Here is a 19,170-nt window from a genome sequence, read left to right as displayed (position 1 = left end):
TCCATATGAACAGTGCAGATAGGTCTGGAAGCCTTTGGCACTCAGTCTAATGATTCTGCATTTTATACCCCTACCTCTCCTATCCTGTCGGCCGCATTCTGATGGTGGGTTTTTGTTTTCATCAGCGAGACTCGAATCGAATAACCACTGTGTCAGACCAGTAAGTCTTGATGCCTTAACGAGGGTCATTTCAACCTCTCAGGTTGAAATAATAACATTAAGTTAACATAACTTAATGTTATTATTTCAATCAAATATCATCAATACGGACCCAAAATGATATTTATTACATGTAACTACATGTAACCTCTCAGGTTTACTCTTTATTTATTCCTCCCCTTGCATCTCTGACCTAGAACTGATCTTTGCTCACAGGCTAATATTTGTGTACAGGAATTTACATCTGTCGCTCTCGAATGTACATTGGGATGATGACGAAGGGTAGGAGAAACATGCAAGTTTTCAGTTTGGGGTATCCTTGATATGGTTATATATTCACAGAAATTTGACCCTCCATTTGGAAAATACCACGTACAATGACCAAGATTCGAAACCAAATTGCATTTGTTAAAGTTAACGGCGTTATCACTGAGTTATCAAGTCTACAAACACCTAAATATTACCATCGGTAATGTGATAATCCCTTTCCAACCCCTCCCTGTACATTCGCGTAACGTATTTTTGAATTCTAGAGCTATGTATATTTAATTCATTTTCCTTTATCAGTGAGTCACCATAACAGCTACCGCGCGTCAGTTTTAATTCTCTTTTACTCGCGATTCGCTGACAGAAGTAATGTTGTCAGGCTTGTTGTAAACCATGTTATGTCGGTAAAATTACCAGTCTGTTCCAATTTTAAAAGGTGTTTCTGCTGCAAGAACTGCTGTAGATGATACCTTCAGTATGTAATAAATTTGCACACAATGCAGACAGTGACAAGCTGATGTTTCAAGACTATCTATTGATATTAATCTACCCTCAAGTTATCACGATGATCAAAGGAAGATCAGCCAGCAATAAAGTCCGCGGTTATTTCCGCAATTGTGCAGAACTGCTAGTGAATTTTGTCCACCATGATCGTCTTGGACTTAGAAAGAGACCTTCCCACCCAGTTGACTAGATTTCGAGTCTAGGCTCCACCAAGGATTAAGACTGGTTTAAGGGGACGGTGAGGGGAATTAAAATGAATATTTCTGCATTTTACTGAAAATGTCATCTAATTTTGTTTGCTTCTCCCCAAATTTCCAATTTTACACATTGAACTTAAACGTGAAACGTCATTTAGATTCTGGTCAGTAATCTCCGGTGAAAAATCTCTGTGACGCTGTTCAGGTAACGAAAATAGTTAACATAGCTCCAAAAGCATTACGTAGGCCCTCTACGGGAATGGTTTATATATTATTTTAAATGCGTTGTTGCTTGTTGTGTAAAGGGGCCTAACATCGAAGGTCATCGGCCCTATATATTATTTTAAAATAGAGTGATAAGTACATAAGATGTGACCACGGTAGCCGACATAATGCTAGTGACGCCATCACAAAATGGCCGCGCGGTCACGGTTTGCTTTTGGCGGTTGTGAGTCGGTTACGTTGCATTGAAGCTTGGAGTGTAGATGTGGAGCAGAGACGACTGGTGTAGTTTGATTCATCCCGACGAGATCTATCAAAACATTGTAAACAAAAAGCATTGAAGGTTTTGTGACTGAAAATTGATCATTTTTAGCATACCTTTAAACATTTCCAAATGTAGGACTAATGAATGGGTGAGAAAAACGTACATAAGGAAACTGTACTTAATAAGTGATCGAATACGAGTAAAAGTAAGTCTACAGAAAGAATTATATGGTTGTAATGGCTATAGCAGCGTCGCGAACTTAGGCCTGCATTAGAAAGACAAACGATAAAATGAAGGAGTTTCAGAGAAATCATTTTACAAGTAACTATTCTCATTTTGGTTCCGTATTGAAGTTGACGTATGTCTCAAATATTATTACAATATTTTTAAGTCCACCTGTTCAATACAATACAATGTAATCCACTATTTCATACGGTTAAAATTTTATACATAATACATAAAAGTCAATGGTACATGTTTCACCCTCCTTTACGGGCATCATCAGCCTATATCAATCTTAAAAATAATACATATGGAGTCTTTCTAATCTTATAAATTATAGGGTAAAATTTTGAACAATGATTTCGTAAAATATTATACAATAACATCTAAAACAACGATAATGCACCAAAGTGTGTTAAAAAAAGAGTAAATTAACAGTTTTTGAAAACTAAAACGTGGTTAAACATGAATATTTGAGAGTTTAAAACTAAAATGGATCCTTTTGTTATATATCATTAAGACTGTGATGGCCTTGAGTGTAAACACAATCATCAAAGGGGGATGTTTCTTCAATTCCCATAGTATGAATCCAAGATGGTAAAAATCACTGTCACTTTTTTAAAACAGAAGTGTGAACGTAATAAACATGTATACGGTTGATATATCTGAAAGTAGAAAAGAAAATGGAACTTCTTGTGGAGGCGTTGCTAATGATAAAACGTATGTCAAAGCTAGCGGATGTCAGTTGCTGGAACAGTCCGACGTACTTAATACGCACCGTAGGAAAAAAAAACTTGATCATTTCTTCCAACAAATGTTTCAACGGAGTTATAACACCAACTCGACCGTCTTTTGGATCCATTTGACTACCAACATAATTACTGACATCCGCTAGCTTTGACATACGTTTTATCATTAGCAACGCCTCCACAAGAAGTTCCATTTTCTTTTCTACTTTCAGATATATCAACCGTATACATGTTTATTACGTTCACACTTCTGTTTTAAATAAGTGACAGTGATTTTACCATCTTGGATTCATACTATGGGAATTGAAGAAACATCCCCCTTTGATGATTGTGTTTACACTCAAGGCCATCACAGTCTTAATGATATATAACAAAAGGATCCATTTTAGTTTTAAACTCTCAAATATTCATGTTTAACCACGTTTTTATTTTCAAAAACTGTTAATTTACTCTTTTTTTAACACACTTTGGTGCATTATCGTTGTTTTAGATGTTATTGTATAATATTTTACGAAATCATTGTTCAACATTTTACCCTATAATTTATAAGATTAGAAAGACTCCATATGTATTATTTTTAAGATTGATATAGGCTGATGATGCCCGTAAAGGAGGGTGAAACATGTACCATTGACTTTTATGCATTATGTATAAAATTTTAACCATATGAAATAGTGGATTATATTGTATCGAACAGGTGGACGTAAAAATATTGTAATAATGTTTGAGAAATCATTTGTCAAAAATGGTGCAAAGAAAATTAATTGAATAAACTAATGTGAAAATGTCAGATTATTATTTCCAGTTTCAGTGCTGTTAGATGTTTCACATAAATAACTCTCGGGGCTGTTAGTATAGACGGCTTTATTTTTCCTGTAATATTCCATTTAACTTCGCAGAACTTCTTAAGTTATATGTACCATAGTGATATTAGAAAAATCTCTGTATGGAATATTTATCGCGAATTTTTTCAGGAAGTAGGGATCCTCATATCCTAAATGTTGGTATTAAAATATTTTGATTTCTTTAAGTACAATAATTATATCTCTGATGATAAACTGAATATAAATTACATACATCAAAATCAGTGCACAGTGTGTTTTCAAATATTTATTATGTGCTGAATAATAGTCTATTATTGAAGCTAAGAGTATCAGATGGGGGCCCAAGAGACGATGGTTAACAGTGTTTTAAATGATTCAAAAGTAAGAGGTGTGACATTTAATGACACCACGAAACTATAGTTGCAAATAGAGGATTATATGAACGCTTAGTTAATTGGCAGTCTTACAGACTTCACGCCAAATGGTATAGGAAGCAAAAATTTTGTATGTATGTATGTATGTATGTATGTATTAACTCTTAGGTCGGATATTTACATAGATTATGTAATAAACATTAAGTTGAATATAATGTCCATGTCCGCCCTGTGAAACGCTAATTATACCTGTAGATTTTAAATATTACCATTCAAAATAATCACATTTGATTTCTAAGAACTGTTTGTACATTTTTACAAACTTAATGGATATAGACTCTGTTATTTGTACATTATTAAGGAGATGAACCTTTAAACTTCTCTCAGATGAATCAGTAATCAAACATTATTCACCAGAAGCTGTTAACATAAAATATACAAACCAACTAAGAACGTTTCTCTTTAATTTCGTTTCCTTACCCACACTGTCTTTCTTGAGTATAGCCCAACTTACTTACCAGATCTGTTATTTCGTTTTCTTGGTCTAACATTCTCCAGATTCTTATTTTCTACATCTGACGATAAACCTTATCACCCTCTGCATCTTACGTATGAAACAGTGAGATAAGCAGCTCTATAAGTGACGGAACAAGAGTGTAGATTGTTGCCAAGAAAGGAAATGGAGCAAGTAACTTTTTATCGTTTTACTGCTAGTAATCTTAACAAAGAGAGAGTGGAAATACTATCAAAGAAAATGGAAAGTTTTATTGCCCGGCCATTGACCAGAACCATATTTTCGGTGCAGCCATAGCAGTGTAATGGAATGTATATATCGTAGTGATGATAATAATATTATACAACGGTAGTATCCTAATTGTAAACTGTTACCACGATAAAATGTCCCAGTAAAGATGAGATGCTTCCGATTCTGGATGAAAAACGAAATTGCGTAAAATCTATGTATTAGTGTGTAAACTAAAATCTGGGAACTTATTTTAATTTTTTCTGCCCAATTTTTTCATCTCCACTACACGTTCTATGCGTGTAGTGTTCTTATTCATGAACGCTTGCTCCTTGTCCTGTCCAGTGGCAGGGTTCGTTAAATGGCTCAGCTGTCACTGTTTGAATCGTTCGTGGATCATATTTGGATGTAGATATACCCGGTGGACGTTATGTAGCGCGTTGACCAGTGGCGTATACTGAGGGCTACCAAGGCTATCGGTGAAGCCCAAACCTCATATGAGAACGATGCAAATCTAAAGCACATTGTAATGTAAGCATCTGAAACATTGTTCCATTTACAAAACTTTAAAGCAATGAAAAAAAAAAGCGTCGCACGTATTTCTGAGAGCAAGGCATCGGAGACTGGTCTTGTAGCCCAGGCTCTCGTACCTCTCTTCTCGACCCACCTCGCGCGGCTTGCTGCTGTGTGTCCAACAGGTGCGAGGACCGGGGGATAGGTGTGATGGGCTTTGCTCCGTGAAATCGCCACTGCTAACTAACAACCATGTATTACTCACCATATATACTTCCTCACCTCATACTTCTGACTTGATTATATAGATAAGAGTGGCGGTATATCACTCCCGTTTTTTATTATTATTATTATTATTATTATTATTATTATTATTATTATTATTATTATTATTATTATTATTATTATTATTATTATTATTATTATCCACAAAGTCGGACTTAAACGACTTTAATTTTCTAAACCTTACGCTACCATCTCCACTGATCAGGTGTTGAGTATTGACAGTAGCAGAGGCCAGGGCAGTAGCTTGTGAAGCAGCCATGACAACACATCAGGCTTCTCCGTTGGATATTGGCTGCAGTTCAAAACTATTAAGGCTTGACGTTCAGTAAAACAATCATCGAAAAGGGGTGACCTAAGTCTAGTGGTAGGCCACGTCTTGATCCTAACATACGCCACTGGCGTTGACTCATTATTGCCCGAGTCGTCACTTTAAACTCTCTTTCCGACGATTTGATGTGTGTGGCTGATCTTTTCAATTGCATCTGCGCCTATTCGCAGAAAATATCCAAACCATCGTAGTCGATATTTGCTCGTTTCCACTTGACGGACGCATTGCCAAAACGTTCTTCTTTCTTTTCTCTACATTTGAGGTATGACCCCATCTAGTGACATTGGCTGACCATCTGAATAACTTTTCTTCACGATACTTAGTTGACATTCTGCTTCTTTCATTATCGACCAGTATTCGGTACCGTAGACTGCGACAGGATGGATGAAGGTGCTATAGGTTTGCTATGTGCGTTGGCATTTAATACGCTGATTGCAGATGACAACTGTCATCATTCACTTTTTGCCCAAGCTGCGTTAATCCTTGCGTTGACTCAATCCTAGCAATCATAGACTCAAGATATTTCAGCTTCGTCACTCGTGGTAGGTCTTCACCATCAACTTGATTTTCTTCGGTTTCTGGTGATTCAACTTATAGTCAGCTTCCCTTTTGTTGAGTCGCAGATCATATTAAATTATTATTATTATTATTATTATTATTATTATTATTATTATTATTATTATTATTATTATTATTATTATTATTATTATTATTATTATTATTTTACACATTTATTGGGGTGGGAAATTTACGTGGAATTGGCCCAGTTTTACTGCCGGATGCCCTTGCTGACACCAGCCGTGGGATGTATTCACTGTTGCGTATTTGTTTGATGGTTGGTAGTGAGATGCGTTGTATGTGGACGAAGACAAGTATACTAAGATGAGCACAAACACCCAGTTCCTGAACCAAAGAAATTAACCATACACAGTTAAAGGCCCCGTCGGGAATCGAACATGGGACCTCTGAACCGAAGTTCAATGCGCTGACCATTCTATCAGGACAAGGATGTTTATTTATTTATTTATTTATTTATTTATTTATTTATTTATTTATTTATTTATTTATTTATTTATTTATTTATTTATTTATTTATTTATTTATTTATTTATTTATTTATTTATTTATTTTCTGTTCCAGATGTACGCTATGGTATGGTGTGTGGATCTGCCGGCGCTGATAGGTGACATGGAAGTGCTTGTACTTTTAACATCGTGTATTTGCCACGATCTGGATCACCCTGGCTATAATAACATCTATCAGGTAAGTAGACCTATTACTCACTTTTCTCCAAAATATTCTTATATGTATTAGGATGTATTCAGTCAGTCAGTCAACCATGTGTGTGGCATCACAATTAAACTGTGTCCTTCCAATATTGTGCACCAAATGATGCTTTGCCATTGGCTGAAAGTAGGTCGTCATGAGAGTAGTCAGATTTCCACAGACCAAAAGATGTTCTTTATTTCGGTGTAGTCCCCATTAGCAGAGAGGGTCGTCTTGTGGGTGGTGTCACTTAGCAAGGTTCAATTTACACTTCGCAGCAGGTTCCCCTCTCAGCCTCATCAATGGATGTGGTACTTTTCGTCTCCATAGTTCTAATCGATAATATGTAGATGAAACAGTTAGTATTGGTGTTGACTGCATAAAACTTTTCCTTTACCTTCGTCTGGTTTGTTTTACGTGATTTATCGTGGCCATGGTTACAGGATCTCCAGGTTTCACGAGTAATCCAAACCATTCGAGCGTGAGTATTGATTTCAGTAATATCACTTGCATTGACTGGGATTCAAACTGCAGCTCCCAGTAACAATATCATTCGGCTATTACACCCCTGGTATTTAAATTATTTGAATAAGGCTTTATTTTTTAATTTTAGGATGTTTTGTTGATTTCGCCCTTCACAGAAACTTGATATGAGCTCGTTGAAATAAGGAGTACGTATCTATCCCGGATTTCCATCCAGTTGAATTCGAGGTCTGTGTTACGAACAGCACTTGAAATAAAAATGACCTGCAAGCGTTTACATTACGCAGAAGACAGTCTTCCATTCAAAGTTACATCATATTGTATGCTTTTTGTTCCTGCTGTACCGAGCACTCGTCTAGTTAAAGGAGAGATTGGTCGCTAGGCAATGTTAACCTTCTAACATTTATTGTATATCCCATTAGACGACTTGTATATAGATTACTGTCACGATACCGTTCAGGGAAAAGTTGGAACTCTCTAGCATTTCGTAAAATCATGATCAGTTGAAGGAAAATAAACTCTTATTATTATTATTATTATTATTATTATTATTATTATTATTATTATTATTATTATTATTATTATTATTATTATTATTTCTTTCAACGTTCCTACGTTATTTTAAGAATCCAGAACGTTGAAATAGTTCCCTCGAAGAAGTAGTTGTTTAATTTGCTAGTAAATCTAGTGGTTAAGTGTAAGAGAGGGCTCTTGGCCACCTACAAAGACATAATAAATAAATAAATAAATAAATAAATAAATAAATAAATAAATAAATAAATAAATAAATAAATAAATAAATAAATAAATATGAAACGCTCATATTTATGCCATTTTAAATATCAACTGACTGTGCTGGAATTCGTCCCCTCAACTTCGAGCGTATGTGGTGAGAGCATAGACAAATATGTCGCGCAGCAGGTGCATACAATTCAGATATTTAGCACATAGTTAAGTGGGACCTTACAGCTGGAATCGAACTAGGATATACTGACACAGCACAAATTAATGGGAAACATTTGGGATTTGGTACCGGTAATTGTTTTTTTTTTTTTTTTTTTTTTGGTCTCTCACGAAAATCTCATTTATGCAATAGTTCTTGTACATGGAATTTTAGATGTAGGAATCAGGTAATTCTTAATATTTTGTACGAAACTGAATGGTTGTTTCAGTCTTTTTTTTTTGTCAGGTTAAATATCCCACTGGCAAAAATATTACAAGTTGAAAGTGGAAAATAAGCTGTTTAAATAAATGTCATGAGTTTATTTTCCATTTCGTTCATTTTATACCTAGAATAATAACGGGCTTATTATAAAATGGGTGATGCATATTTAGGTAAACAAAATATTTATTCATTGTGAAAAGAAAGTGGAAAAATTACAGTTAGACATCAGGCGTATTATATCATTAACAATTGGTGGAAAAGTAGAGATCACATGGAAGAAAATGAAAAAGTGAAGATTAGCCAATAAGACGCACCCCTTCATCATACGCCCACCACTCCACATTTGCTATCTCGCCTCTTCCAAAAAAATCCTTAACCAAGAGATTATTCCCTTCCACCACCAAGTTTAAAATACCTTTCTCAACCAACATTTTCCTCCATCATACCTCGAAATTCAGCCCATCGCTTGGCGGGAAATTGGGCGTTATTTTCGTAGGTGGCCCGCTTCACCTTTCAGGTTGGAATTGAAATCTTATAGATAGATAGATAGATAGATAGATAGATAGATAGATAGATAGATAGATAGATAGATAGACCAAAGTGGTAACTAACAGTATGGAAAATACGTGAGCTTCCTACACCATCAAGAATAAACAGTCCAATTACATCATGGAGAAATGTCATGTAAACTCGTCACTGTTTGCGGCCACGGACCTACTACGCCGGCGTACCACGGGGAGAGGTGATACTCCCACGTGACGCGTCCCAGGTGGCGGATAGGGGGGTCCTAACCGGCTTGCCGGCGGACTTGAGGGAAATAAAATACCTCTCGCGGACCAAACACACTACCCCCTGCGGGTGGGGGACGCACTTGTAGAATACACCCGCGGTATCCCCTGCCTGTCGTAAGAGGTGACTACAAGGGGCGACCAAGGGATGATTGAATTAGAGCCATGAAACTACTCTTGATTCGTACCATCATGCGGGGAACACCATGGGTTGCATGTACTTGCGAGTCGTATCACTAAATTGGTACGAAATAGGTTTGTGATTAGTTGCAGTAAAAAGCATGGCCTGGTGGTTTCCAGTACCCGTGCGTTGTACCCATGTGAGCAACACCGCGGGTCTGGGCGTAGCCTGTGAGTTGTACCGCTATATGAGCGGCACCGTGCGTCAGCGTTGCCTGTGATTGGTACCCGCTATGTGAGGAACACCACGGGAATACCGGCGCCCGTGACTAGTACACCTAGGTGAGGAACCTTACCGGCTTGCGTTGGCTATGAGTGGCGCCATTGTGTGCGAAACACCATAGGTCTGCGTTACCTGGACTAAGTACAATACTTGTGAGTAGTACCATCTTGTGTGGAACACCGTGAGTCTTTTGATTAGTACCCCAACATGGCAAATACCATGGTTCTACTTTACTCGCGACATGTACCATTCTGTGGGGCCTTAGTCGTGGATTTTGCACCCCTGTAGACATCAAGCATCATTGTGCTTTATAAATGGTCCCTTGGTCAGTAACAACCATTGACCTTTTTTTGGGTCTGATCCACTGCTTTTGTTTGTTTGTTTGTTTGTTTGTTTGTTTGTTTGTTTGTTTGTTGTAGGGTTCATATCCATCCATTCATTCTTCATGACACTTTTTTATTTTATTTTGTTCAGTGGATTAATTTGAACTTTTGGTTATTTCATTTCGTAACATTAGAGGCCGATGACCTCGATGTTAGGCCCCTTTAAACAACAAGCATCATCATCATCATCATCATCATCATCATCATCATCATCAACTGTTTACGGATTGTTAGTGGGTGCAAGAGGTACCATACTGGGGATGATGGCCGAGTTATGGAAGAGGTTTGCCCTCAAGGAAAACTACCTAGCCACGATTGCCGAGGCGGCTGTGTGTAGGTCCGTGCTTCTTTTAAGAAACCATTTATATTCCAAGATATACATGTTTTTACAATACTGTGTCTTATGCCAAACCCGTTGAGGGTCGGTTTCCTAAATAAAGGATTATATATAACTGTACCATATTGCCATATTAATGGCCTAGTTGAACTAATTAATTTGTCAATAAGTCATTGTGATCTTGGTAAATACTTTTTCACTGAAGAAGAGAATTATGTTTCCTCGAAACATGTAGGAATAATAATACGTATTAAACAGTTCTTTTGAGTATAGTATTGACAAGGCGATCATGTTATCTTCTGTTTTTCAGTGTCACAGTTAAGAAATACAACATATGGTTCAATGTTAGCAAGCTATAACTTTGTTCTTTGATAAATTTATAACATTCACTTCAATGTAGCCTGGTTGACAGATAGTGTCACTATTTTACACATTCTTGTTATCATTTTGAACAACCATTGAGATGTGTTTTGGTGTGCAGATCAACGCGAAGACGGAATTGGCTCTGCGGTACAATGACATCTCCCCGCTGGAGAACCATCACTGTTCTGTTGCCTTCCGGGTGCTGGAGAACCCTGACTGCAACATTTTCAAGTCGCTGCCTCCAGAGACCTTCCGTCAGATCCGGGAAGGAATGATTCGTTGCATCCTCGCAACAGACATGGCGCGCCACAATGAAATCCTTGGACAATTCCGAGAGGTGACACCCGAATTTGACTTCAACAACAAGGCGCACATCAATCTGGTAAGTCAGTGTTTCTTTGCAAACTTGTGTAGCCCTTCCATAAACTGTACACCTTATTGTTAAAATAACGGTAATTCTTTAAATACTGATACTTTCGTTCAGTGACTAAAACCAAACCAAACCAAACCCTATGACGCAACATTCCCGAAGGGCAGTGCCCTACCAAGCGACCGCTGCTCAGCCAGATGGCCTGTAGATTACGAAGTGTCATGTGATCAGCACGACGAAGCCTCCTTTTCGTTATTCTTGGCTTTCTAGACCGGGCCCGCTATCTCACCGTCAATAACTCCTCAATTGTAACCACATACGCTGAGTGGACATCGAACCAGCCCTCAGATCCAGGTAAATCGGGAATCGAACCCGGGGCCTCTGGGTAAGAGGCAGGCACGCTACCTCTACACCGCGGGGCCGGCTTCTTCCAGTGACTGTGTTAACAAAAGTAGTACAAATGTGTTAATGAGCTGGGAAAAGAAAATCTCAACACTAAAAGTACACATCACAGATTTAATATTACAATATTCGTAACATATAAATACCGTAAGTATAGCTTTATGTTAAATATTATTGATCAAGTGTTTAACAAACTCTCTCTTAATAATAATAATAATAATAATAAGAAGAAGAAGAAGAAGAAGAAGAAGAGGAAGAAGAAGAATGAGAAGAAGAAGAAGAAGAATATGACTATGAATGTGTATTTATGTTATCGGAAAAATCTGTAAGAAGTATTACACACATCACTAGCTCATAAAACTTTGGTAACGAGATCTTTGATCTTTCTTTAATGCATATCGTTTCTTGAAATCAGACTCAAACGATGCGGGTTATGATCTCAAATCCGGACTTGCATTGAGTTTGTTGCGATTTTTTTTAAATGAAGGTGTAAGAAAGAAAAAGGGTAGTTGATCAAACTTTCAACCAAATTCTCATTAAATTCTGCCCGGCTCCATGGCTAAATGGTTAGCGTGCTGGCCTTTGGTCGCAGGGGTCCCGGGTTCGATTCCCGGCAAGGTCGGGAATTTTAACCATCCTTGGTTAATTCTGCTGGCACGGAGGCTGGGTGTATGTGTCGCCTTCATCATCATTTCATCCTCATCACGACGCGCAGGTCGCCTATGGGTGTCAAATCAAAAGATCTGCACCTGGCGAGCCGAACATGTCCTCGGACACTCCCGGCACTAAAAGCCATACGCCATTTCATTTCTTTAAATTCTGATTTAAAAAATCATCTGGATAGATGTCAGTGACTGACTCCTTGGCTAAGTGCTCAGCGTACTGCCCTTCGATTCAGAGGGTCCCTGGTTCGATTCCCGACTGGGTCGTGGATTTTAATCGCTTCTGATTAATTCTTCTGGGTGTTTTTGTCTATCCCAACAATCTCCTCTTCATATTCAGACAACACCAACCACCAAATAAACACGCAATAGTGATTACATCCCTCCATATAGGGCTGGCGTTAGGAAGGGCATCCGGCCGCCAAACAGGGCCAAATTTACATGTGTGACGCAGTTCGCACCCGCGACTCCACAAATGTGGGGAAAAGCGGTAGAAGGAGAAGAATTACTCTGCTAATCATTAACGCAATTGGTAAACTGCAGAGATTTGTACACTCGTCACATTTTCCCGCCATTGTTGATGGTTACGAGAGTTATTTTTCGTCGTCGTACGTCCCATGGTATTACCGTCAGCTGCGACCGATAATCACACCATATGACTTCTGGAGCCGTATGTACTACCACCGGTGACACACGTTATCGCAAATGAGTCAAAGCACCTCAGACTTCTCCGCGTGAATTTCTTCGCATAAGTGCAGAAAAGCCTTTGTTTCAGGAATACAATTACAAAGTGAAACATCGTAAAAATTTACCCATTAGTCCTACATCGACATTTTATTTAGGAAAGGAACAATCAATCAATCAATCAATCAATCAATCAATCAATCAATCAATCAATCAGTCACTACTGATCTGCATTGAGGGCAGTCGCCCAGGTGGCAGATTCCCTATCTGTTGTTTTCCTAGCCTTTTCTTAAATGATCGCAAAGAAATTGGAAAATTATTGAACATTTCCCTTGGTAAGTTATTCCAATCCCCAACTCCCCTTCCTATAAACGAATATTTGCCCCAATTTGTCCTCTTGAATTCCAACTTTATCTTCATATTGTGATCTTTCCTACTTTTAAAGACACCACTCAAACTTATTCGTCTACTGATGTCCTCCCACGCCATCTCTCCTCTGACAGCTCAGAACATACCATTTAATCGAGCAGCTCGTCTCTTTTCTCCCAAATTTTCCCAGCCCAAACTTTGCAACATTTTTGTAACGCGACTCTTTTGTAGGAAATCACCCAGAACAAATCGAGCTGCTTTTCTTTGGATTTTTTCCAGTTCTTGAATCAAGTAATCCTGGTGAGGGTCTAGTTGGGGTCTTACCAGAGACTTATATGCCCTCTCTTTTACATCCTTACTACAACCCCTAAATACCCTCATAACCATGTGCAGAGATCTGTACCCTTTATTAAAAATCATATTTATGTGATTACCCGAATTAAGGTCTTTTCTTATATTAACACCTAGATACTTACAATGATCCCCAAAAGGAGCTTTCACCCCATCAACGCAGTAATTAAAACTGAGAGGACTTTTCCTATTTCTAAAACTCACAACCTGACTTTTAACCCCGTTTGTCATCATACCATTGTCCACCGTCCATCTCACAACACTGTCGAGGTCACCCTGCAGCCGCTCACAATCTTGTAACTTATTTATTACTCTGTACAGAATAACATCATCTGCAAACAGCCTTATCTCTGATTCCACTTCTTTACCCATATCATTGATATATATAAGAAAACATAAAGGTCCAATAATACTGCCTTGAGGAATTCCCCTCGTAATTATTACAGGGTCAGATAAAGCTTCGCCTACTCTAATTCTCTGAGTTCTATTTTCTAGAAATATAGCCACCCATTCAGTCACTCTTTTTTCTAGTCCAGTTATACTCATTTTGCTAGTAGTCTTTCATGATCTAGCATATTAAAAGGAAAAGATTATTCCTTATTATGTGAAAATGAACTGAAATGTGAAGTTAGATACAGCCGTTCGTTTCAAAGATAAAATTTCCTGATACATTTGTGTTACCCGTATCACGCTCATTTGTGTGTATCACTCGCATCTTATAACATGAAATACAGACTAAATCAGTCAATAACATAAAATCAGCTGTAGAATTATACCCAGGCATTAAGAAACTTTTGACCCAGATGTATTTAAATATATCTTGACCATACTGTAGTGCTGTACCTTCATAAACGAACGAGTGGCTGTGTGGTTTGGGTCACGTAATTGTCAGCTTGTATTCGGGAGGCAGTGGGTTTGAATCCCTCTGTCGGCAGCCCTGAATATGGCTTTCTGGGGTTTCCCATTTTTACAACATTTATACAAGCCAAATTGACTGCACCTTAATTAAGGCTATGGTCACTTCCTTCCCGCTCCTAGCCCTTCCTCTCCCATCGTCGCCATAAAGCCCATTCGCGTCGGCGCGACGTAAAACAAATTGAAAAAAAAAAGAGAGATTCGTAAATACAGGCTCAGTGGTGGCATTTCAAATATACCAATAGTAATTAATCTATGTCTATGTCAAGGTTGGTGTCAGTGCATTCTTCTCACTGTTACATTATTTTCCAGCTGTCGATGGTGCTGATCAAGGTAGCTGACATTTCCAATGAGGCCCGACCAATGGAAGTGGCAGAGCCATGGCTTGACCGACTTCTCCAAGAGTTCTTCAAGCAGAGTGATGCTGAGAAGCTGGAAGGACTACCTGTTACACCGTTCATGGATCGTGATAAAGTGACCAAACCATCATCGCAGTGCAGTTTCATTGGTCTTGTCCTTTTGCCTCTGTTTGAAGCTCTAGGCCAACTGTTCCCAGCTCTTCAGCCACTGATTGTCCAACCTGTTCGTGAAGCCCTTGAGTATTACCGGCGTCTAAATGACCGCCTCCATCGTAAGAGTGTCGCAGATGCCGGGAGTGGGGATAGTGTGACTGGCTCTCTGGCGCAATCTGGTAGTGCACATAGCGTAAAATCGCGACGTAGCGTGGCGAGTCGTTCACGTTCGGCAGATGTCGACGATGGTGTATCCTCTCCTCAGCTTGAAAACACTAGTGGTTTAATTCTCCATGATCATGATGAGACTGAAACGTTCACAACCCAGGAGGAAGAGGGTGGTTTGAATGAGGAGGACGAAGACGGAGACGAAACAGTAACAGAAGTAGAGGTAAGCGAGAAAACACTCAAATTCAAAATTGCGACGGAGTCGACAAATACAGGTGGCCGTAGAAGTTACCCTGGTAGCCGAAAAGGAAGCCGTGAGAAGGCACAAGAACTACAGCAGGCAGAACTAACTCGTGCTGTGATGCTTGCTCGGCAGAGGAGCAGCATCACTACACCTGTAGATGCTTGCAATGGTGGTGATCAGACAGCACGGAAATCACCAGATCCTCAGTCTACTCCTGAATTAAAGCCAGCATCACTTCTCTCACGCCTCCGCAACCTAACAGAGAGACTGCCATTCAGTGGAAGTTGTGATGATTCTCCCAGTCAGTCACCTGCTCCAAGCACACTCAATTGCCAGTACTCGCCGCCAGTTGCCCCTGGATCAGAAGTCAATCCTGATAAAGCGATGACGCTACCTAAAATGAGGAAGCCTCACCGTCGTGGATGGCGATCCCTTATTGGAGGAGGTAGTGGGTCTAGTAAAGGTGAAGTACCTTCGTCATCCCTCGAACTTCTATCCCCATCGGAAGCATCCCCAACAACTGCAGCTAAACGCCAGTTATTCCGCAACAAGCGGAACTCGTATGCTGCGGGCAGTCTCGACAGTGTTCTCCAGTCCCGTGGCAGCCGCTCAGGTTCACATTCTCGCAAGACTGGTCTACTGTCTCAACTGGCAGCAAGTTTCCGGTCTCGTCGCGGCACTCCTCGCTCCGCTACTGTGGACAAGTGACATCCGGAGCCTACCGCCAGTTTCCTGTGCCCTTGCTGTCCAGCAGCGCGCTCTGGCGGAGGTGAAGTGATCTAGTCATGTGACTGCTGTGGATGTCGTGCGTTGTCGATGTGCTGTGTAGCTAGCCGTGAAGCTGTAGCAGTCTTCCGTGTCGACCTCTCCAATACTCAGTGTCAATTATGTCGCCGCGGTGGCGTCTTACCTCTCACGATCCGATGCTAGTCCTACAAACACCTCAACAGACAATTGGAAAATTTGATCCACACAGAGCATTTATTATGATTACTATTATTGTTTTATTATTGTTAATATTATTTTTACTCTGTGATGTAAAATCACCATGATGTTGTATTACCGTGTATGTGTGGCCAAACACTAGACAGATGAGTACGGTATCTGTAGCTCTCAAACCATTTATCCCTTTTATTCTAATGAAGAGTAATGGGAAAACTCTAAGTCCTTTTCATTCATGAATTGTTCGTTTCACTCTTCCTCTATATTTTCCCAAATTCTGCATATTGTAAGTGGTTTTACAAAATTTGCTTTCTTTTGCTATCAAGTCATTTGCTGCAGCAAATGACTGTCACGAGAATACGGTTTTAGAAATTAGAATCAATATGATCATATGCTCAAGTCAGTGGCGATGCGTGATGTTTTGAAAAGTGATACCACACTCCTTCTGGGAGTATATCTATCTAAATCGTCCACACCGTCTTTATTCTAAGCATTCTTTTCTGAGGAAAATAGAATATATGGCCAACAATACAGTTTATTCATTTTTTCACAACCACATAACCAATACAGATCTGTGTACCACGAGTCTTGAAAATGTTGTACTGTTCTTTTTGATTCATTGACTAAATTTTAGAGAGAATTATATTTTTCTTTTCTTCAAAAGTTTAGAAAAAGGCATGTTCATTAAGCTTTTTATTATACATGAATATTCTGGGCCCGCCAACTCACTTACTTTTGAGGTGGAAGTGACAGCACTCATTTTAATGTTTAATATGTTGTGCAGTCCTATAAGCTATCCTTACCTAACATAAATTCACACTTTAACAAGAAAAGTCACATTGTATTATAATGGGAAACAATAAAAATTATATAACAATGAACTGTTGAGTGCGGTGGAAACAACAGACAGAACAGCTGAGCACCGACGTTATAAGCTACAGTAACGTTTCCACTTTCCATTGTGGTAACACGACAAGAGAACATAGCAGGATACATCTCAGTGTCGAGGGACGAGGGGCCTTGCTTGGCGTAGGCGCAGTAATACTCGCCTAGCTGTTAGAAGAGTTTCAGAGTGTAACCACTACATAGAATTGGTAACAGCCTCTCGCTCAGCTGTGACGGTGACGATTAACTGCAATAGAGTTCTTGTGAAACGTCCAGGCAAACAAATAAGAATATTAAATATTAGTATTAAAGAATATTCTATTTTTATATTTTCAAACTATTACCAGTGCTAACTGTGGATACTGGCATGCTTCGCCACTGGCTCAAGTTATCTAGTTTTTTGTTTTATCTTGTTTAGGCATTATCACTATCTCATTTTCATGCACTGATATATCCACTCCTATCATTCACATGACTAGTACCATAATTTCTGTTGTGAGTTCAAGTGACTGTGGTATGTAGGGGAAAGAAAATATATTGAATATGAAGTCAATATATACTTGATTTTACATGGAATGTTTTACATATTTCTGATTTGTTTTCCTCAAATTGGTTTATTTGAAATCATCACAAGTACATAGTTATGCCACTTTTATGTACTCATATAGGCTATGCCATCTTCAATTTTATTACACTGACATCACATTCAAATATCAAAAAATTGTTGTTTATTACTGAGCTACTACAGTTTATTAGAATTTCCATAGTCTGAAAACTGCAAGCCTATTTTGTTGTCATGGAGCAATATGTTTTAGGAAATTCATCATTATTATATTTTTAAACATCACAGTGATCTTGAATGTTATTATTCTGTTATAGTTTATATTCTTTAGTGCGTGTTGACTTAGACAATTTATATAATTAAACCTCAAAGAAACTGTTAACTTACAAGAAGAGAGATGATCTGTAAAAGACTATAAATCTTATGAATGCCTTATTTTAACATAAGAGGTCTTGTTAAAATAAATAAAGAGGAAATAGTCCTGTCAACCTCTTTATGTACTGATATTGTATGTCCAGTGGCAACTTCTTACAAAATCTTAAATAATTACTTGTTTATTGTTGCTGCTATTAATAAGATATTACTCTGTAATGTGGGCTGAATAGTAACAGACTTTATTTATTGTTGTTCTATTTCTTAAAATAGGACAAGGAATGATTTAATAAAGGAAAGTACATAATACTTAAGTATTTTAAAAGATTATTTGAGAATTAAATTGAAAGTTTTATGTTCATCTATGGTTACTTTCTGTTTACCGTACTGTAATACCATATTGGCCTAGATTGATAATGTGCATTGACTTATCCATATTCTGTGTAACTTTCCCACCAGATTTAAGTAAATAGCAACACACTATAACTAAAATTGAAAATGAAGTTTTGATACCACAAGACTGATCAATTATGAAATAATATGAAAATAAATAATTTATTCAAATACATTTGGCTGAAGAAATTCAATCTATACCGTATGTAGTTTCTACTCTGGGACCTGCTCTACTAGTCAACCTTCTGTGGTAAAGATCAGAAAGCAAACAACTTAACGAATATGACTTCAGGCCAAACTGATTGGCAAAGGCCAAGAAATCACCAGCTTCTCATTACTACTAGTAATTGCTGATGTTTACACTACATGGCTTACTACATCTTGGACCGAAAAGTTTCAGTTCACTTGATTCAGTACCCAGTAGGTACAGAATGTTACTAGCACATCTACCTAGTAATTTCAAAGACACTCTTCATTTTTAGTTCACTGTATTAATACAA

The 19,170-nt window shown here is 38.3% G+C and overlaps 1 protein-coding gene across 4 annotated transcripts in view; it reads left to right on the top strand.

The window, feature by feature from the left end:
- The window catches only part of Pde9 (phosphodiesterase 9), a 1,237,973-nt gene extending 1,219,128 nt beyond the window's left edge, over positions 1-18,845 (top strand). For all 4 annotated transcript variants that reach the window (XM_068228340.1, XM_068228339.1, XM_067149920.2 and 1 more), the window contains 3 exons: positions 6,792-6,914; positions 10,958-11,221; positions 14,905-18,845. In XM_068228340.1, coding sequence (XP_068084441.1) covers positions 6,792-6,914; positions 10,958-11,221; positions 14,905-16,224 — 1,707 coding nt within the window. In that variant the 3' untranslated portion in view covers positions 16,225-18,845. The remainder of the gene's footprint in view (positions 1-6,791; positions 6,915-10,957; positions 11,222-14,904) is intronic.
- Positions 18,846-19,170: the final 325 nt, after the last annotated feature.

The sequence above is a fragment of the Anabrus simplex genome, chromosome 6 (assembly GCF_040414725.1).
Source record: "Anabrus simplex isolate iqAnaSimp1 chromosome 6, ASM4041472v1, whole genome shotgun sequence".
Lineage (NCBI taxonomy): Eukaryota > Metazoa > Arthropoda > Insecta > Orthoptera > Tettigoniidae > Anabrus > Anabrus simplex.
This window is presented reverse-complemented; position numbering and strand designations above follow the sequence as displayed.